Source organism: Pseudophryne corroboree, chromosome 8, assembly GCF_028390025.1.
Source record: "Pseudophryne corroboree isolate aPseCor3 chromosome 8, aPseCor3.hap2, whole genome shotgun sequence".
Taxonomy (NCBI): Eukaryota; Metazoa; Chordata; class Amphibia; order Anura; family Myobatrachidae; genus Pseudophryne; species Pseudophryne corroboree.
Window position 1 is genome coordinate 15168638 of NC_086451.1, and position 22177 is coordinate 15190814.

Below are 22177 nucleotides of genomic sequence, written 5' to 3' on the forward strand. Positions count from 1 at the left end.
ACTTCCTGTTTTAGAGTATAAATATCCTGTCTACCACTGTCTGGGTACACACCTTGAAAAAGACCTGAGGGTCGAAACGTCGTTGGTGCACTCAGACAGTGATTTATCCGTGTTTTTACTGCGTTCTCCTGTTGCCACCAAAAGTTTTTGAAGGTAAAGTGCATTGGTGTCACCTAGGTGATAGTCCGGAATTCACCTTTGTCAGTCTCATTCCATCTGACCCACCTATTGTATCTATACCTTTTTTATGGTAACATATAAGGAGAAAAATTCTTTTATGTAATTTTAATGTGACTTGTAACAATAAATGACCCTTTTTTTGAAAAAGAGAAGGCCTCACGTACATCCATTCTAAAGATACCTTTACATGAGGATACCCGCATTCCAAGAACGTGAGTGTGGTACGTTCAATTGAACGAATTTTCGACTTCTTTTGCTGTTTTCTTCTTAGAAATTATAAAGATACCTTGATATGTATGGTGATACATTCCCTTAAGTGAGTGTTGGTACGTTTACCTCTATATGAAAAGGTGGTGAGGAACTGTCCCTTTCTCATCTATCAAGATCCACACCCTACAGAGTTTCTTTTCTGTGGGAGAAGTCACTGGAACTATTTTGATGCTATTACCATAACAAACATTGCTACACATTGTATGCCCCTCTTTCAATTTTTTTTTCCCCTATGTATTCCACGTCGATCTGAACCAATAAGAAAAAGTTCATCATAGACATTGGATAAGAAAAAATCAACATTAACATCATTTCATTGGGATTCTATGTGACGTATATTGATTTATTTTATAATTTTGTATTTCATTTTTGGTTTCAAGTATCGCCTTTGATTTCCCCTCAACAAACCCTTACATTTATCTTGATTGTTTGTGATTTGTGGCTGGGCAAATCACAAGAGGAGTGAGATTGGGCTGACACTTCAGACTGCGCCAGAATACACACACCTTACTGTTATACTATTCCTTCTGAAGTAAAACCAGAGGCCGTAACCAGGGTACGTGAAGCTTTTATTGTGACCGGAGCGGGGGAGATTGTGAATTCCCCTCCCCCCATAAGTGTACAGGTGACATCACCCTAAATAACAGTCTTTATACGATTGCTCATGGCTGGAGAGAGATCCCGCTGCTCGTTCCAGGGCTGAAGTGCGCTCTATATAACATTCGGAGGTGATGTCAGGTCAGCGGCATCCCCTGCTCGCTCCTATGATGACGATGTGTCCACGTTATAGACAGACTAGCAAATTGTTAGGACTATTTTCGTATTAAAATAGATTACATGTATAAACACTATTAAAGACTGAAATATATAAGTACAAATGGATTTGTTGCACCATGGAGTGATCTTATATCCTAAGAAATTATTCTTTAAAACAAGCCTAGAGAAAAGTATTGCGGCCCGACCGGTAAGGAAGAATTGCAAAATTAATTCATTCGATGAATGTAAAAATACCCGGTGAAATGGTCTCATCATGCGGTATTGGGATGGTGTCCGGAAAAAAAAGGCTATTTCCTTCCAAAAGTGATCCAAAGGAAAATAAAATAATGATTGTGCACTGCATTGTGGGAAACTTTGGTTCATGCACGTTATGTTCTGAAAGTGTTCGCTGATCCGTCCGTCCAACCCAGTGTCCTGTTAAAAACATCTAGTCCCCAAGTTCCCCGTGCTCTCAGCCGTTCTCCTTCCACAACACCAGGTGGATACTGTGGTCCGGCATACTGGTGGCAAAGACCAGACCGCTGTCATTCACACCGTCCAGGCCGTTCAGCCAGGCCATTTCTCCAGCCAGAAAGCTGGAGCCCCTCTTGGACTTTCGGTATTCGGGTAAGGGCCAGCGGCTGAGGACTTTTTCAGTCCGTAAGTCCATGATGTACAGGTGATGGTTGTCAAACAGGAGGGCGAAAATATCCCCAAAGCCCAGCAAGGAAAGGTTTGTGGAGTCTGGTGCTTTTATAACTCTACAGGGGGAAAACAGAGAAATCCGCATGATTAAAAGAAAAAAAAAAATACAATCAAAAGAATTAAAGAGCTGTAATTTTAAGGTGCAGATTAATGGTTGTGTAGATCCGGGTACCAGGATTCCCTCATTCTGTAACTGACACTCAAACATTGCGTGCACAGATTAGTGGATATTCTCCCACGTGCAGATATACGAATCTGTGCGTCTGCGCCGCCCAATCCGCCGTAGCTCCGCTTCACGGTCCTCATCATTATGACGGCACCAGCATCGGTGTGAGAGATCAGTCTGTCTTTATTCACAAATTTGCATAGCCCGTAATTCCACCAACACGCCCGAGACACCCTCACTAACCTACGTGCAAACGTCTCATTACCACTCAGTATCGTCCGTAGGTGTGCATTTGCACTGCAGGAACACGCAAAATCCGAGTGGAAAGCGGGCTTGCGTTTAATTCTGAATCAGCCGCTCTGCGTCATGTCATTTGATTAGCTCTGCATAATTGGGATCATCGGTAAGGCTGCTGTGACATCACGCCTTTATAATAGGACCAAATACCCGCAGAGAGCACGAAGTATAGTACACAGACGGATGGAGGCAGGCTAACCATATCCAACGTTACTGATGTTATAATCTCCGCACAAAAGGGCATTCAAATGTAATCATCACACCATGTCCCCCTCGGCAGAATAACATCTGTGTTATAGCGCCAGTTGGCTTGTGTTTTATGCTAGTGATATACAGAAAAACCACTCGCTATTGCCAGCTACTGACAGACTAAGGTGGTCATTCCGAGTTGATCGCTAGCTGCATTCGTCAAAAAAACGGCACTTCTGCGCATGCAGCACAATGCGCACGCGCGTCGTACTATTGCAACGAACTATGTAGTTTTACACAGGATCTAGCGAAGCTTTTCAGTCGCACTGCTGGCTGCAGAGTGATTGATATGAAGAGGGCGTTTCTGGGTGTCAACTGACCGTTTTCAGGGAGTGTTCGGAAAAACGCAGGCGTGCCAGGTAAAACGCAGGCGTGGCTGGGCAGACGCAGGGCGTGTTTGTGACGTCAATCAGGAACTGAATGGTCTGCAGTGATCGCAAGCGCTGAGTAGGTTTAGAGCTACTCAGAAACTGCACAAAAAAAACTTTGTAGCCGCTCTGCGATCCTTTTCGTTCGCACTTCTGCTAAGCTAAAATACACTCCCAGTGGGCGGCGGCATAGCATTTGCACGGCTGCTAAATACTGCTAGCGAGCTATCAACTCGGAATGACCACCTAAATCTACGCACAGTACACTGAAGTCACTGAGAAGAGCACTCAGCGCAAGGATTACAAGACATTATAACAAAAGGGCTTAGTTACAAGACATTATAAGAACATGGTATAGTTACCGCAGGATGTCATAGCTTGCAAAGTCCCACTGGTAAAGTCCTAAGGCAGAGCTGCAGACTATGTATTTGCCGTCAAAGTGCAGGCGTGGCTGGAGGGAGATGCTGCGATTGTCCGACACATACAGCGTTTTCAGACACTTGCAGTTAATTTCTCTTCCGATAGGCCAAATCTGCAACACAGGGGAGAAATGAGACTCTGTGTAATACTTTGGTGGGGTCCCCTTCCCTAGAAACCCTACATACTGCTGTATTTAGCACGCTCCAAGCATTTCCAGCATATATCCGGTACCGCTATGGTCTGATACACCCGAGTTACATCTTCACTATTATATTCATATACTGCCAAGCGTCTTTCATCTGAAGCTTTGTTATTTTGTTTTATTTACCATGTACGTTGCTGGTATGCGAGTAGCATAGCACTGGTGCAGTCACCGTCTATTAATCTGTATACGACAGTATTGTTATATAATGAAGGTTGCTTGTGTAATCATACTTGCTCAGTGGTGTTTGGCTGAATAAATAAAACATTTGATTGAGGTTGAAGGAGAAAACCAATATCAGGATTTTGGTACTTACCGATAAATCCCTTTCTCCGATTCCACAGGGGCCACTGGAGTGTAGTTACAATGGGGAGATAGTAGGTGGTATTGGTAGCTGGCACTTTAAAAATTCTCACACTGTGGCTAGCTCCTCCCCTACTATCTCCCCTCCAAGCCAGTCTACGTTAAACTGTGCCCGAGGAGAGCTGTAATAAACAAACCGTAAGGTAGAGGAGGTTAACGACGCCCTGTAAACCAGGCGAACACAAACTAAACCTGGAACAGAACCTGACAAAAAACCAGGCTAGCCTGAACCCAACAAGCAGTCATATGGTGATCTGCAATCGTTAATCAAACAAAAATCAGGAGAAACAGCGCTGGGCGGGCGTCCAGTGGCCCCTGTGGAATCGGAGAAAGGGATTTATCGGTAAGTACCAAAATCCTGATTTCTCCTTCATCCACTAGGGGCCACTGGAGTGTAGTTACAATGGGGACGTCCCAGAGCTCCCAAAAAACGGGTGGGAAAGCGCTGAGAGTCCTGTAAAAACTGCTCGGCCAAACAGTGATGCAGAGGTCGTAAAAGTGTCAAACTTGTAGAATTTGACAAAACGAATGTCGGTTTGACCAAGTAGCCGCCCGACAAAATATTCATGGAGACCCCGCGGGCGGCTGCCCACGAAGGTCTTACAATGCGCGTAAAGCGCGCTGAATTGGAAAACGGAGGTTCCCTAGTAACCGCCAAGAAGACTGTCTGATGATCAGATGTATCCAACTGTCCAGCATATGCTGGGGCCCCGGCTATTTAGTACGGGAGCATCGTCCAGAGCAAAGAAGAAAAAACACTTCATCGAATAGCCTGAGACCTCTGTAGAGAGAGTTGACGAGCCCTGACAACATTCAGAGAGGATTGAAAACCACTAGTGTCAGATTTATATGAAAAATGGACCTCCCCTCTGGAAGAAACGACCGCTGAGGCCGAAGCCGAGCCCGGGGAGTTGCCAATAGAGTACTCCCTGAACAAGAGGCCGAACTTACGGCCGCTAGGCTAATCTCATTTGGAAGAAAAGCGAAAAAGGCAGAGACCTAAAATTCCGGTCAGTGTGGTTTGAAGCGCAGCGGAGCAAAAAACCTCCCAGAGAAACCAAAGATGAATGGTAACTGGAAGAAGGGGGAAAAACCCCCTTTTATCTTCATTATGTTCCATAAAGTTTTCCCAAAGTGGCAAAAGCGAGAAGAGGTAATAGACTTCTGAAATCGGAGCCCAGTAGGCCTAACCGAACTAGGGAACTCCTCCCTTCTGAGGTCTCGTGAACAGTCACACGGGTAACCGAAACCAGTGTAAAATTGAACAAGGAGAAAAAAAAAAAAAAAAAAGGAGCCTGTTGAAGTAGACAGTCCCGTCGAGGTAGGAGCCAAGGCTCCTCTACTGACAACAGGCGTATCTGTATCTTCAAGTCATGCGTGGCCCAACCAGCGCCACCGAGAGGACTAGCACGCATAATCCCCTCCTGTGTTACTGAACATGAAGTAGAAATAGAAAAGGAGGCAGGATAGAATAACCAGAAAACTCCCCGGAGCCCTGAGGGCCTCCACGGCTACTGCCGTCCGAGAGTAATAAAGGGTTAAAGAGTCAGTCAGAACGCCCTGAGGTCGATCCGAAATCTCCGCCCACAGCGGACCAGCTGACAAAACTCCGGGGCATGTTCCCTCACCCAGGAGTCTGACCTGGTGGCTTGATCTGGAAACAAGATTGTTGTCCCCCGTTCCGAGAGGAATGGAGGCGACCACTCATTACGTCGCAACTTGACTGAAGAAATAGAGTCTCTGGTGCCGAGGAATGAAAAAACCTCTGACGGACCGTGTTGAGAAACGTCTATGCGGAGCATAAATTGGATCTGTGTCGAATCAGAAGCTCGTGGATCCTCCGGATATTCAGAAGCCACCTAATGTACAGAGTGGGATAGTAGCAGTAAATTGTCCCATTAGGGAACCAACGTCACCCACTGCCCTTGAAAAAGAGTTATTCTGTTATCTTCCTAAACTCTGTGGGAGCGGAAGAGAGAAGAGTAAAGGACTTACAGTGAAAATGAGAATCCTGTTAAGGGGGAATCTGAGAAAAGCCTGTCCAACGGAAATCAGTAAACAGGCATCTCTGAAGACAAGGGACACGTAAAACTCCCTTTCTTGTTTAAACTAGCAATCACAGACTAAAAGGATTGTAAGGCCAGAATAGGCCTGTCCGAGCCACTTGGCTTCGGAACGTGAAAAGAAAACAAAGGCCTGAGAACTGTCCTAATTCAAATGATATGTGTAAAACAGGGATCAACACCCTTTGCGGTTAGAAACCTATGGAGCGCAGCCTGCAGTATGACTCTCTTGTCATCGTAAATCAGCCGACCCATGCCGAGGGACTCCTGAGACGGTTGTAACCGCCCAAGCCTTCTCCCATCGACCTGCGCCTACCCTGGGACCCTGCAGGTGTAATGGGTGTATAGGATGACATAAAATCAGACTGGACTGAGGATGTTGAACCTCTGCTTCAGCCTTTTTACCCTGAGAACCCCTGGCGACGAAGATATCACCCGTGTGGAGTCAAAAACCTGAAAGGGCACGAAACAATCTAAAGGGAAGACCAGTAAAGGTCTGTCTTGGAGCTGGGGCAGTAGTAGGAGAAATCAAAGTGGACCTACCTCCATTGGTTCAAGAAATCCTGCAGAAAGTTCCTTCCCCAGAACCATCTGCCCCGTAGGATTTCATGTTTACTTGTCACTGTCGCAGCCCCAGAGGTCGTCGGGTTAAGACAGCCCAAGCGAAGATGCAGGGTCCGAGTCTGTAGACATGGAGACCTCCAAGGAACATAAAGCAGAATCGTGATTCTGACCTGTATCAAAGTATCAATTGATCCTGATGCGAAGCATCCTGTAACCTAGAGGACAATTGTTCCCCAACCTACCTGCTCCGGATACGGTAGAACCATGCTGCCGCATATGTCGATGGATCCCTGAGCAAGGTTGCCTCAGGAAAACGGCGGCTTGATGGACCGGCGATACACCGAGGTGTATACCCTAGAGAGGTTCTGATACCATCTCCTGCCATCTGCGGGGAAAAGATAGGAAAACAAACCCTGTTTGATACCTGATATTGTGTATTCGGGTGTCTGTCGGCCGCCTACCGGAGCCTGCCCAGCTCATCCGAAACTGAACCAGTCGCTGTCATTTTCGTCAATGGCGTGGAACCCTGATGGACTTGACGTGTCCTCCTCCTTTACCTGCAGTATCAGATGAACTGCTGTATTATGTACCTGTATATTCTGAGACACTGGTTCAGATCCACAGAAAACAGACATCAGTAATGCATGGAATGTTAGCAAAGTTTCTTTTTGGAAAGGTGTGTTTGGTCCCGCTGTGATTTGATCCTGTGACCTTGGAAACCAAAGTCCAAGGGCTTACCTGATGAGCTATTGTCTGGTTAATAGTGACATTACCTGCATCATTGATCAAACAGGGGTGTGCAGGTGCGTGGAGGGCGAAGCAGATGGCTCCGCCGCATACTTCACACCTAAGAGGGAATTCTTCGACTATCCCAGGAGAGACAAACGAAAGGAGAAAAGGTGGGTTAAATAAACAGAGCCCTACGTAAGGTCTGCACTATAATGTGTAGTGACCGATACGATTAAAATAAACTTTCTGGAGCAGCGGAGACCTGAACCAGCAACGCTGCGCTGTGGGACAGGAGTCTTAGCCCTAGGCTATAGGAGTTCTCCTTAAAGTTTTGTTTGGATTCAAACCCCTGTTCAGATACCCGCTACTAGCGTACTGAGCCGCAGCGCTATTTGTCTGATGCCTTACACGCATTCCACAATTACAAATAGCATTAGTAACTAGTGACAACAAGGAATAATAAAGGGAAGGCAACACCCCGCCCTGTATTTAGTGTACCGCTAATTAAGGTGCACCAGATGTTTCTCTGAGGTTCCGCTGGCTTTTCAAAATGGTGACCAGCCTGTGAGAAAGATGGGGGAAAATGTTATGTGCAAGATGTTGTTATTAGAAAACATTGCGGAAGTAGCCTACAGCACCTGGTATTCCCAGGCGGTCTCCCATCCAAGTACTAACCGGGCCTGACCCTGCTTAGTTTCCGAGATCAGACGAGATCGGGCGTGTTCAGGGTGGTGTGGCCGTAGGCTTTTATCCCCTATATCTGGTATTTTATGGATTTATCTATATACATACCTACACGCACTTAAATATATATATCTATATATATACATGCACAAACATAACTATATATGTATATATACACACACACCGTAGGTAAATAAATACTGCACAGTAGATCCTTTTAATTATTATTGAGCTGAGTCCCAGCTACTGTAATAGAGCAGGTTCCCTGATTTGCAAGTAGGAAAATGCTGGGTAGAGGACTCTACTGCAGGAGGAATGTATCTATATTTCAGCAGCCTGAAGTATCGAAAAGTTACAAATCCCAGAGCTGTTGCCTAGCGACGGGGAGACCTGGGAGCCCGCTGAGTAAAGCGGGTTAACTGTTAATATACCTGGGACTTTATTTGTATTTGTCTCTGAGTATGCAAGATTAGCCCACTGGGCTATAGGAGACACTGCAAATATGAAGCCAGGTCTGTGCAGGGAGGAAATGGCCGCCAGAGTGAAACTCCTCTGGGCTATGCGATAAAATCTATATAGTGGATAACTGGATTAGTGCTGAGCCACTCTGACTATATCACATTCTCCTCAGCACCATGTGCATTAAACTCACATAAATGCCTATTACACTATAACAGTGGCCGGGGAGCGGAGAATGCTGAGCCCGCTGTACAGAGCAGGAGTTAGCTCCGCCCCCCGGCTATGGCGCCTTATTGCAAAACTAAGCGGGAAGCGAGCTGTACCCTCCGCTGGGCCTGCGAGTCACCGCCGGGGAGCGCTGAGCGCTGAGCCCGCTATACAGCGCTAGTAGAGCCCTGTATCTGCTAGCCGCCGCCGGGGAGTGTTGCGCTGAACAGAGCGCGAGTCGCCGCCTGGGAGCAGGGAGCGCTGAGCTCGCTCTACAGAGCGGGACTTAGCTCCGCCCCCTCCGTACAAGGCGCCAAATTTAAACATTGCTTTGCGCTCGAGCGGGATCCCTGTGCCGGCTCTGTGAGTCGCGCTGAGTGGGTGCGGGGGGTGCGGGGAGCTGGGGGAGCAGAGGGTTATCAGAATGACACACACCCGTTTTTCAGTCAGGGTTGTATAAACACATACTCAGCCTCCCCCAATCATCCTGTCTGTTTCTCCATGAGGAGGACAGGTAAGGATACAATAAAGTACATTACAGCCCCAGAGAGCCCTTCTGGAGTGGGTTGTACAACAATAAACAGATTGCTCTAAAAACATACATAGCCACCACAAATAAAGTATACTTCACTCACCACTGTGTTCTTGGTGGATCGGCCCCGACACACGCCGCACGCAGCGGCGTCCAGCCGGAATCTTCTGTGGTGGGGTGGTCCCGACACAAGCCGCACGCAGCGGTGTCCGACCATTTTTGATACTCACCGCTGCCATGCTGCCGGAATCTTCTGCTGGATGGAGTGGCCGCGACACGCGCCGCACGCAGCGGTGTCCGCCAACTCAGGAGAGCTCAGTGTCTCCCTCAGCCGGGGCCCATCCCTAGCCGCACGCAGCTGCGATGGGACCCCGCCGGCAGCTCCCACGGTGCAGACTGGCAGTGGCAGAGCTGCCAGTCTGTGAGTGTGTGTAAGAAAAATAAAATAATAAAGAAAAAAGAAGAAAATTCTTCAGCTAAACCCAAGTGAACCAGCTACCTCGGGCACTTAACTAAGACTGGCTTGGAGGGGAGATAGTAGGGGAGGAGCTAGCCACAGTGTGAGAATTTTTAAAGTGCCAGCTACCAATACCACCTACTATCTCCCCATTGTAACTACACTCCAGTGGCCCCTAGTGGATGAAGGAGAAATAATCTTATTTTTACACTAGAACACATATAAGAGATCTAGCTGGAAAGAATGGACATTGGGCCTAATTCAGACCTAATCGCACAGCGGGCGATTATCGAACGACTGCGCATGTGTATGGATCCTAATGCGCACGTGCGAGCCCAAACTGCAAAAAAAATCTTGTGGGTTTTTTTTTTTTTTATCGCTATGCGAACGCAGATTGATTGACAGGAGGCGGCCATTTGGGAGTGGGTAACTGACCGTTTACTGGGAGTGTCAGGGAAAACACAGGCGTTCCCAAGCGTTGTCAGGGCGGGTGTGTGACGTCAGCTCCGGCCCCGATCAGCCTGCGTGTATCGCACTGTAGGAGTTAAGTCCTGGGCTGCGCACACACTGGAAAAATCATTACATGCTGAGCGAGTTGTAAACACATTTGCAGCTGACTGGCGTATGCAAAGCTTTTCGCACGGTGTACGCAGACTTGTATGGGGCGGTTTCTCACTCTGTCTGGGCAGCGACTATCTAGTGTTCACTCTAGGCTGTTTTAGCAGGGCGCCGCGCCCTGCCCGGTTTTTAAATGGCAAAACACGCCCCGCCCCTTTTGCGGCGCCCTGCTAGAACAGCCGCCCGCTTCCTGCCCTCCCAGCGTGTAAAGATGCCGTGCGCATGCGCACGACATCCATTCACGCTATGGGAGAGAACTGGGGGAAGCCCAGCACCGATGGAGGTGCTGGGCATGCCGCCGGCAACGGACACCCCCTACAGCAGCGTCTGTGGGCCGCACCGCACACTAAAGTGACGTAAGCGTAGCCACGCCCCCTAATTTGCATGGGCACATCCCCCGTTTCGGGCGCGCGCAAATATGCCCCCAGAGTCCGGCGCCCTGCCCCATTTAATTTCTAGAGGGAACACTACTATCCGATCACAAACCTCTGCAAATTCACACAGCAGCGATCAGGTCTGAATTGGGCCCTATATACAGTAGCTTGACAGGAACCTCGGTGTATAACTTTGTTGAAACAACATTGCTGCACTTTACTGAAACAAGTTACACTTAGCGCAGTCGTTGCAGAGACGCTGATAAGGGGGTGAATTATTATAATGCCATTTAAATACCCTGGGGTCTATGTACTAAGGCTTGGAGAGAGATAAAGTACCAACCAACTCGTTACTTTTCAAACACAGCCTGTAACGTGGCAGTTAGGAGCTGATTGGCTGCTACTTTATCTCTCTCCGAGGCTTAGAACATAGACACCCCCCCCCCCCCCCCCCTCTCTTTTACCGGACAGGTACAAAACGAGTCTTATGGTAAGAACTTACCTTTGTTAAAACTCTTTCTGCGAGGTACACTGGGCTCCACAAGGAAAGACATAGGGGTGTAGAGTAGGATCTTGATCCGAGGCACCAACAGGCTGAAAAGCTTTGACTGTTCCCAGAATGCATAGCGCCGCCTCCTCTATAACCCCGCCTCCCTGCACAGGAGCTCAGTTTTTAGTTAACCAGCCCAATGCAGTAGCAGGAAAAGAGACGACAACGGTTAGTAGCCACAACACCACACTCTCACGACAAGAGAAGTGTCAGCGGCTAATGCCACACCAACCCAAAGAAGCTAAGTGCGTCAGGGTGGGCGCCTTGTGGAGCCCAGTGTACCTCGCAGAAAGAGTTTTAACAAAGGTAAGTTATTACCATAAAACTCGTTTTCTGCTGCGGGGTACACTGGGCTCCACAAGGAATAGACACAGGGGATGTCCTAAAGCAGTTCCTTATGGGAGGGGACGCACTGTAGCGGGCACAAGAACCCGGCGTCCAAAGGAAGCATCCTGGGAAGCGGCAGTATCGAAGGCATAGAACCTAATGAACGTGTTCACAGAGGACCACGTAGCCGCCTTGCACAATTGTTCAAGGGTCGCACCACGTTGGGCCGCCCAAGAAGGTCCAACAGACCGAGTAGAATGGGCCTTAATGTGATCAGGAGCTGACAGACCAGCCTTCAGATAAGCATGTGCAATCACCATTCTAATCCATCTGGCCAGGGTCTGCTTGGAAGCAGGCCAGCCACGTTTGTGAAAACCAAACAGTACAAAAAGAGAATCAGATTTCCTAATGGAGGAAGTTCTCTTCACATAGATACGGAGAGCCCGTACCACAACCAAAGACCGCTCTTTGGGAGACAGATCAGGAGAAACAAGTGCCGGAACTACAATCTCCTGATTAAGGTGGAACGAAGAAACCACCTTAGGTAAATAACCGGGACGAGTCCTAAGAACCACCCGGTCACGGTGAAATATCAGATATGGGGAACTACAGGACAAGGCACCCAAATCCGACACTCGTCTAGCTGAAGCAATAGCCAGCAGAAACACCACCTTAAGGGAAAGCCACTTAAGATCAGCTGAACCAAGAGGTTCAAACGGAGACTCTTGTAACGCCTCCAAAACCACCGACAAGTCCCAAGGAGCCACAGGAGGGACATAGGGAGGTTGGATACGCAACACACCCTGAGTAAAGGTATGCACATCAGGTAAGGTCACAATCTTTCTCTGAAACCACCCCGACAAGGCAGATATTTGAACCTTGAGGGAAGCCAGACGCAGGCCTAAGTCCAGGCCCTGCTGAAGAAAAGCCAACAACTTGGCTGTACTATACTTGGAAGTGTCATAATCGTTAGATGCGCACCAAAGTAAGAATGCCAGACCCTATAGTAAATCCGAGCAGAAGCTGGTTTCCGGGCCCGCAACATAGTTTGAATGACCGCCTCAGAAAACCCTTTAGCCCTTAAGACGGAAGATTCAAGAGCCACGCCGTCAAAGACAGCCGAGCTAGGTGCTGGTAGACACAGGGGCCCTGAACGAGGAGGTCTGGGCGTTGCGGAAGTAGAATTGGACGCTCTGACGATAGGCCTTGCAGGTCTGAGAACCAGTGCCGTCTGGGCCACGCTGGAGCTATGAGAAGCAGAATTCCTCTTTCTTGCTTGAGCTTCCGAATAACCCTGGGCAGGAATGACACCGGAGGGAACACGTACGGCAGCCGAAACCTCCACGGTACCGCCAGCGCATCCATGAATGCTGCTTGAGGAACCCTTGTCCTTGCTCCGAAGACCGGAACCTTGTGATTGTGTCAAGACGCCATCAGATCTACGTCTGGAAGGCCCCACTTTTCCACTAGGAGTTGAAACACTTCTGGTTGGAGGCCCCACTCGCCGGCATGTACGTCCTGACGACTGAGAAAATAGGATTTTGGTACTTACCAGGTAAATCCTTTTCTTTGAATCCATAGGGGGCACTGGAGTACTCTTGGGATATGGACGGCGTAGCAGAACAAAGGCACTGAATACTTAAATTTAGGACTCTCCACCCCTCCATATCCCAGAGTACCTCAGTGTACGACCTCAGTGTTTTTTACTGAGCGAACAGGAACTATATAGAGAGGTTGACAATGGAGAATTCCTATAACATAACGGACAACAACAAAGTTGACCCATAACTTTACTGTCAACTAAACAGTTGACACCATAACCGATAGAACTTTATAATTTGAACCAATCGGTGAAAATGTGTTACCATAAGCTCCTCTGAGCTTAATACAAACCAGGTAAAATGTGTTACCATAAGCTCCTCTGAGCTTAATACAACCCAGGTAAAACTGCTCTGGGTGGGCGTCCAGTGCCCCCTATGGATTCAAAGAAAAGGATTTACCTGGTAAGTACCAAAATCCTATTTTCTTTATCATCCACTAGGGGTCACTGGAGTACTCTTGGGACGTACCAAAGCTTCCCTCGTGGGCGGGAGAGCTGTTTGACACCTGTAACAGTAGGCGGCCAAAGCTAGATGCTGATGCCGCAACCGTTTCATAACGTGTAAACGCGCACACACGTGTGCACTGAAGACTATGTAGCCGCGTCGTAGACGCTTAACGACCAGCTGATCATGACATTCCCACAGAACCTGTGGGATGAGCTATTACTGACGTAGGCGACTGTAACTTAGCCTTAAAGTAAGCCTGACTTGTAGTCATTTTTATCCAACTGGATAATGTCTGCTGAGAAACTGGCTAACCGCAGTTGGCAGCATCATAGAGAACAAACAACGTATCCGTATTACGAACTGTAGACGTTCGGACATATAGACGCGTAATGTACCACATTCAGAATTCCAGAATGTGCCGTCAACACAGGAACCACTATTGGTTTATTGATGTGGAAAAATAAGAAATCGGGATTCGTCCGAAGTTCTGCTTTGTTATGAGAAAACCCCAAATACGGTGGCTTGGAATACAAGGCACCTAAATGTGAAAACAAACCCTTGCCGAAGCTAAGGCTAGAAGAAAAACGTTTTCCAAGTGAGAAACTTAATCCCCATTTGTTGTAAGGGTTCAAATATTGAAAACTGTAAGAAATGTGAACCCAGCTTCCAGTCGCATGGCGCTGTAGGTGGGCTAAATGGAGGCTGTACTTTGATGACACCTTGTAGAAAGGTGTGTACCGACGCAATAGAGTCAAACGTCTTTGAAAATAAATTGACCACACAGATACCTGCACCCTTAGTGCAGATAAATGCAGTTTTCCATTCCACCCCGTGTGTAAAATAACAGAATACGGGTAACTTGAAAGATGAAGTCGGAACTTCCGAGCTTCCCACCCACCTATATAGACACACGAAATTTTGTAATAATGAGCGGTTGGTATAACCGATACTGTAATGCCCTATCTCTTTTCTTAAGAGGGCGGTCTGAACCACCACCCCGTCAACCGCAGCCGCGGTATATAGGTAATAGGTACATAGGTAACTAGGGGTAAAAGAACGTTCCCTGTTGTAACAGGTTGGACGTATTATGAGCGGACCAAGATCGTGTGCCAGTATTCCTTGGAGATTCGAGAAGCAAGCTCTCCGAAACCCATGAGATATCACTAGTATGACTGTGACGAACTGTCTTATGATCCGTTTTCGCAACGGAGAGAGCAGCGGAAAATGGTGGAGCCAGATACACGATGCTGTATGACCACACGAATGTGAGAGACTCCACCGCCACTGCCCTTGTGATCTGTCGTTCTGTACACATACTGAGCGTTTGTAATTGTGGCGAGATGCCATCATGTATACCTGAGGGTAACCCCTTTTGTGGACTCACATATGAAACACCTCTGGATTGAATGCCCAGTTTTCAGGATATAAATCCCGACGGGTGAGATCATCTGTCTAACAGATATCCACTTGCGGAATGAACCCTGTGGACAACATCACCTAATGGTGTTCTGGGCAATTGAGGATTCAAGCTACCTGCCGCATTGCCATGCAGCTTCTTGTATATGCAACTCCCGTTGCGTTGTCTGACTGTACTTGGACAGACTGAAAACGAAGCATGTAGTGCATTGTAAATTGCACGGAGTTCCAGGACATTTATAGACAGCAATCTGTCGTGATCCGTTTATAGACAGCAATCTGTCGTGATCCGTTTTAGAACCCCTGTCGCTGAGCTTTTTAACTACAACTCCTCAAGCTCTGAGACTCTCGTCCAGAGCATATACACCCTTGCCCCCCTGTGGGAAACGCGAGAGAAGCCCAGCGAACTAAAGCGCTTTGAAACCACATTATTGTTCCTAATAGGCGAATACACCAATGTACCGCTAGTGTGCGTGGCTTTTGCACTAATTGTACTAGCTGGTATATTTGCTGGTGTAGTAGGTAAATGTCTTTGATTTACCGTATTTATAATCATACCTAGGAATTGAAGTCGTTGAGACGGAATTAGATGCGATCGCTTTTTGAACTTGACCTGCCACCATGGTGTACGTTAGTAGCGCCAGTAAGAAGAACCTCTGGTGAAACAGAGTTCTTATGAGCAGATCGTCTATGTATGGAACGATTGTCACTGGCAGGGCTCTGAGATGAGCTATCATCACCAACATCTCTTTGGTAAATACCCGAGGCGTTGACAAGAAGCCAACCGGTAGATGAAATGGTTAATGGTTGTGGCGTTTTGCAAAACTCTAGAACCTGTGATGTGGTGACCAAACCGGTATGGGTATTGAAGATCAAGCGCAATTATGAAATTTTGTGGCTTCAAATATGCAACTACTAACCGCAGAAATTCCATTTTCCAAACTGCAGTAAGTAACTTGCTGATTGAGACTGCGACGGAGCCCTCTGTGATTGAGACTGCGACGGAGCCCTTTGGTTTCGTTACGCCAAACAGAGGGGAATAAGTAGCCCTGACTCTGTTGGTGTACCATGGCTGGAAATAAAAACAGCTGAAAACAGCAGAGACTGAATGGCAACCTGCCAAAACTCTTAATTTCGTCCGACAGAGGCAGTATTTTAACCTTTAAATAGCGGATATATCCATGAGTGGATGTTTGGAAACCCGGCAAATGTGTAAAGGCGCGTTTCCACAATTGGAAATTCGAGATGGCCTAAGAGGTCGTCCAGCCACTGTCTTGTTGACTTTAGCGCCCTGGTGTTACAAGTCTTGACTTGTACCACAGCCTTGAAAAGACTGGATTGTAAAGACTTTAACCGCCGGACCAAAGTATGAACGTTTGAAATTTTATCAAACAACTTCTGACCTTGTCGTGCTGAAATTAGTGACGCTAAAAAGCGAGAATCGAGGTAACAGCCGTCAGCAGAAGCTTTACAGAGATACTCTGCCGCTTTGTATTAACGATAAGTGAAACGTGATCGTCATTGTTTCCATACATAGAGCGCCTGGTGACCCAAATGTATCTTGGGTGTTTATAATGTTTGACACAGACGAATTCACCAATGGCGGATTCTCCCATTTAGATGTGGAAACGGTTAAATAGACTTAAATCTTAGTCAGATATTCTAAATAAGAAATTCACTGAAAATCTGTTGTTTATTAAATTCGACGGATTAGATGTTAGAGTCTCCTTAGTCTCTGTAAATTCGAAACGATGACTCACTGGTCATTAGCAATGTATGGTTGCCTAAACCCCGCACTATCTGACTGCTGGTTTAATGTGAGGTCTGATATAGAATTATCCGACTGCATGAAATTATAAACCAGTTAAATTAACACCTTGGTACCCAAAGGAAAATTGTACCTTTGGAAAGACTCCTTTATTAGAGCCTGCGGGATAACTTCCGTCGATCTTACCGCTCTTGTCGAGCGGAGTTAATTTAATTTGCCAATGTCTGGGATTCTGAAAACCTACCCACGTAGTGAACATGTGGTTGATTTATGTCTAGTTTAAAAGTATTTTTAGTCTGCGCTGGAGCCTTACTCCCTATGCAGACAGACAACACAATAGGCAACGGACAGACACCTGCACGACTTAGTAAAGTTATTATCTGAAGGTGTGTAATATATATTTATTTCTGGCTGAAAAACAGTTCACATAGGCAGCCTATGTGAAACCCGAACCAAAAATTCCCACTAACACCCCTGCGCCTCTGGTGGCGTAGGGATGTATGGCAGGAAAGTTCCGGAACTACAACTGTAAAACAACAGGAAGCATGGTTAAAATGGCCGTCATGCCATGCTGACCCTGATAAACACAGAACAATTGCTTCAGTGTTAATATAATCTATTATACAATGATAATCATAGGCAGGGTACAACACATGCTCTTGAATAAATATATATATATGATGTTATACAGTGATAACCACAGACATTAATATATAATAACAGACATTAATATATAGGCTAAATAGCCTACAGTGATAACCACAGACATTAATATATAATAACAGACATCAATATATAGGCTAAATAGCCTATTATACAGTAATAATCACAGGGCATGTTACACTACATGCCTGCAGTGTTACAATACATGCCTCACCATCATTAAAATAGACTCAATAGCCTATTATCTAGTGACATGTCACATATATATGTCTGTGGTTTATAGATTACATCACCTTGTAATCTGCCAGTTTCACCGCCCCCCTTCCCCCCGTGCTCCCTGTAACGCTGTGTCTCAGCGGGAAGCCAGGGAATTCATTGCAGGGAGGCTTTCTTGCCGAGCAGCGGAGGTCACCAGGAGCGCTCCGTTTCTGCTGACTGACGGAGCGTCTGCGGGTGGCCGTTGCTAGGCGGCCGAACGGAGCGGCGGCCCGTTGCCACCCTCTTAACGCTGTCTGCGGGTGGACGGAGCGGCGCCGGTTCTGGCATGCTGGGCGGGCCGGACGTAGCGGCTGAGATGGCCGGACGGAGCGGCTGCAGTATAGAGCGGCTGGGGCGTTGTGACTGCCGGATGTGCGGCGGGAGCGACTTACAATACCCCCACATAGCGGGCGGCAGCCGGCGCTGACCGTCCCGTTCCCCAGCCTACCTTATGTGATCATGTCTCCAGTCCTGGCTGCGACGGGGCTTCTATCTGTAAGCTCCGTCCAGCTTCTCAGATCATGGCTGCGACGGGGCTTCTATCTGTAAGCTCCGTCCAGCTTCTTGATCACTTCATCCTGGCTGTGACTGGGCTTCTTTCTGTAAGCTCCGTCCAGCTCTTTGTTTTTTTTTTTCCCTGGCTGTGACGGGGCTTCTTTCTGTAAGCTCCGTCCAGCTTGCAGGAGACAGTGGGCTGCCTGTGGCTGTGAGGGTGCTCTTTGTGAGGACCGACACGCCATGCGCTGCCTTGCAGCGGCACCATCCCGGACCCATGTTTTTCTAGAAACTGGGAAGGGAAGTGTAAAAAGTAAAAATAAAAAGTAAAAATGAAAAATTAATAAAATCTTCCACCAAATGTGGAAACTTCCCACAAGCCGATGTTAGTGCTGTGAGCACCGAAAAAACACTGAGGTCGTACACTGAGGTACTCTGGGATATGGAGGGGTGGAGAGTCCTAAATTTAAATATTCAGTGCCTTTGTTCTGCTACGCCGTCCATATCCCAAGAGTACTCCAGTGACCCCTAGTGGATGATAAAGAAAGTCCGCTTCCCAATTCAGGACTCCCGGAATGAATATTGCCGATATGGCCGGTAGATGGCGTTCCGCCCAATGTAGAATCCGAGAGACTTCCTTCATTGCCAAACGGCTTCGAGTGCCGCCTTGATGATTTATGTAAGCCACTGTGGTGGCGTTGTCCGACTGTACTTGAACAAGACGGTTCTGAATTAAATGCTGGGCCAGGTTCAACGTATTGAAGACCGCCCGCAATTCCAGAATATTGATCGAGAGGAGGGATTCCTCCTTGGTCCACCGACCCTGAAGGGAGTGTGGCTCCAGCACCGCGCCCCAACCTCTTAGACTGGAATCTGTCGTCAACAGGACCCAGTCGGATATCCAGAAGGGACGGCCCCTGCACAATTGTCGGTCCTGGAGCCACCAGTGCAGCGACAGACGGACCTCCTGAGTCAATGAGATCATGTGAGACCTGATCCGGTGAGGCAGGCCGTCCCACTTGGCTAGAATCAGCCTCTGGAGGGGGCGAGAATTGAATTGAGCATACTCCACCATGTCGAATGCTGACACCATGAGGCCCAGCACCTGCAATCGCCAAATGTATCGACACTTGCAGACGAGAAATGAAGCAACGAATCCTGTCCTGAATCTTCAGGACTTTCTCCTGACACAAGAACAACCTCTGGTTGTGAGTGTCCAACAACGCTCCCAGGTGCACCATGCTCTGAGCAGGGACCAGGGAGGATTTCTTCCAGTTGATGAGCCACCTGTGGGCTTGTAGAAACCGGACCGTCATATCCAGATGACGTAGGAGAAGTTCTGGGGAATTTGCCAGGATTAACAAGTCGTCCAGATGCAGCAGTATCCTGACCCCTTGACGGCGGAGTACCACCGTCATCACCGCCATAACTTTGGTGAACACTCGCGGAGCCGTTGTTAAACCAAAAGGTAACGCCCGAAACTGGTAATGGAGGTTGCCGATCGCAAACCTCAGGTATTGCCGATGTGACGCTGCTATAGGAATATGCAGGTAAGCATCCTGTATGTCCAGAGAGACCATGTAGTCCCCAGGTTCCAAAGCCAGAACCATAGAGCGAAGGGTTTCCATACGAAACTTGGAAACCTTCACAAACCTGTTCAAAGCCTTGAGGTTGAGAATGGGCCGGGAGGACCCATTCGGTTTCGGGACTAGAAATAGCGGAGAATAGGACCCCCGGCCCCTCTGCGTAGGAGGCACCTGTACTACGACTCCTGTATCCAGGAGGGTCTGTACCACCGAATGTAGAGCGTTTGCCTTTCTCTGGTCCAACGGGACGTCTGTCCGGCAAAATCGATGAGGGTGTCGGTTTTTGAAGGCTATGGCGTAACCTCGAGTGACGACTTCCCGTACCCAGGCATCTGAAGTGGTCTTCAACCACTCCTGGGTATATCCTAGAAGCCGGCCCCCCACCCTGGGATCCCCCAGGGGGAGGCCCGCCCCGTCATGCAGTAGGCTTATCGGTTTTGGAAGCTGGCTGACGGGCAGCCCAGGCTCTTCTGGGCTTCGGCTTACCAGGTTTGGAAGTACGGGCCTGCTTGTTGTACGCCTGACCTTTTGCTTTACCTGAAGGACGAAAGGGGCGAAAGGAAGCACCTTTAGCCTTCGACACAGAAGGAGCGGTACTTGGCAGACAGGCAGTTTTGGCAGTAGCCAAGTCAGCCACAATCTTATTTAAGTCCTCCCCAAACAGAATATCTCCCTTGAAAGGGAGTACCTCCAGGGTTTTTCTAGAGTCCAGATCCACGGACCAGGATCTCAGCCACAATATCCGGCGAGCCAGGACTGACGTAGTAGAGGCCTTGGCTGCTAGGACACCGGCATCAGAAGCCGCCTCTTTAATATAGCGAGAAGCTGTGACAATATATGACAAGCATTGTCTAGCATGGTCAGAAGAGATTTCAGCTTCTAACTCCAAGGCCCATGCTTCAATAGCCTCTGCAGCCCATGTTGCTGCAATAGTGGGCCTTTGTGCAGCACCCGTGAGGGTGTAAATCGCTTTCAGACAACCCTCCACACGTTTATCCGACGTGACGGTAGTGACAGGTAGAGCTGAGGAAACCACCATCCTAGCCACATGCGAGTCTACTGGAGGAGGCGTTTCCCAATTTTTAGACAGCTCTGGCGCGAGGGGATAGCGAGCCAGCATCTTCTTTTGAGGCACAAACTTCTTACCCGGGTTTTCCCAGGGTTCCTGACGTATATCCACTAGGTGGTCAGAGTGAGGTAAAACTTGTTTAACCACCTTCTGACGCTTGAACCTATCTGGTTTCTTAGGAGGAACGGATGGCTCGGGATCATCCGTAATCTGCAGAATCAACTTAATAGCCTCCAAAAGATCAGGAACATCCACATGTGAACTACCCTCCCCATCAGCAGTATCTGTGTCAGAATCTGTGGGGTCAGTATAAGTGCCATCTTCATCAGACGAGGTGTCAGTGACAGCAGTGGATTGTGAGGAGATAAGAGCTCGCTTAGAGGACCCCTTGGGCTTGGGCGAGCGAAAGTCAGACTTTTTAGTAGTCAGGGACTGGTTCAACTTCTTCAATTGAGCAGCTAAATTGTCCGCCCACGGCGGGTTAGCTGCAGGGACCACATACGGTGGCACAGGGGGTCCCATAGGGGGTGTTAATTTATTAACTAGCGTAAGCAGAAGCGTGGAAAAAGCAGCCCATGGAGGGTCATTATGGACCTCCGTTGCCACAGTCCCACTGGGGGGAAAGGAGCCCCCAGAACCAGAGCCCACAGCTGCTATATTCCCCTCATATGGGTCTGTGGCTTCAGCAACACCTGCAGTATGTTCCGCCCCAGAACCGTTACCTTCAGAAGCAGACATGATATAACTTGCAGTATCAGGTAACACAGTACAATTAGGTAACACAGTACAATTTGTCAGCAGCACAATACCTCTAACCCAAACCCCTGCGCAATGTAGTCAACACAAGCAGAGATAAAGGAGAGATATGGTGACTAAAATCACAGAGAAAAATACGTATTAAAGTATATCTTGTGAAAATCCTATATCAATATAAAACCTGACGCACCAAGCCCCTTCAGGTTATAGAATATAGGGATAGCAAGTTGAGTGAGAGACACAAACTGGACACCACTCAGCTATCTAATGCACACACAAACAGTCACAGTTTGTACAATGCAGAGGTTATTACTAACAATAATACTGCACTGGACCAGCTTATATAGCTATGTAGTCAATAGATATAACAGTACACAGTAAGAACTGGATGTATATCACAGGGTAATTGTACTAGAAAACCCTGACTAAATGCACTCTTTCTTAACTAACACATTTTAATAGGCAGGTAGAATACTTAAGTGTCATGTAAAGTTACAGCGCTGACAACCAGGCGGCTTTACACAGGAGGATTTGCCCAAGCAGTCCCAGGAACAGTGTAGCTGAGAGAAATGGCGCCC

At 47.8% G+C, this 22177-nt stretch overlaps 1 protein-coding gene and 1 non-coding gene across 3 annotated transcripts in view; both read right to left on the reverse strand.

Moving 5' to 3' along the window:
• Positions 1–1002: 1002 nt before the first annotated feature.
• FBXW2 (F-box and WD repeat domain containing 2) overlaps positions 1003–22177 on the reverse strand; it is a 112552-nt gene continuing 91377 nt past the window's right edge. For both annotated transcript variants that reach the window (XM_063935949.1, XM_063935948.1), the window contains exons 7-8: positions 3354–3523; positions 1003–1967 (exon numbers count right to left, since the gene is read on the reverse strand). In XM_063935949.1, the coding sequence (XP_063792019.1) occupies positions 1679–1967; positions 3354–3523 (459 nt within the window). In that variant the 3' untranslated portion in view covers positions 1003–1678. The remainder of the gene's footprint in view (positions 1968–3353; positions 3524–22177) is intronic.
• LOC134951269 (5S ribosomal RNA) lies at positions 7959–8077 on the reverse strand. The gene has a single exon (XR_010184041.1). It is a non-coding gene; the product is annotated as a 5S ribosomal RNA (ribosomal RNA).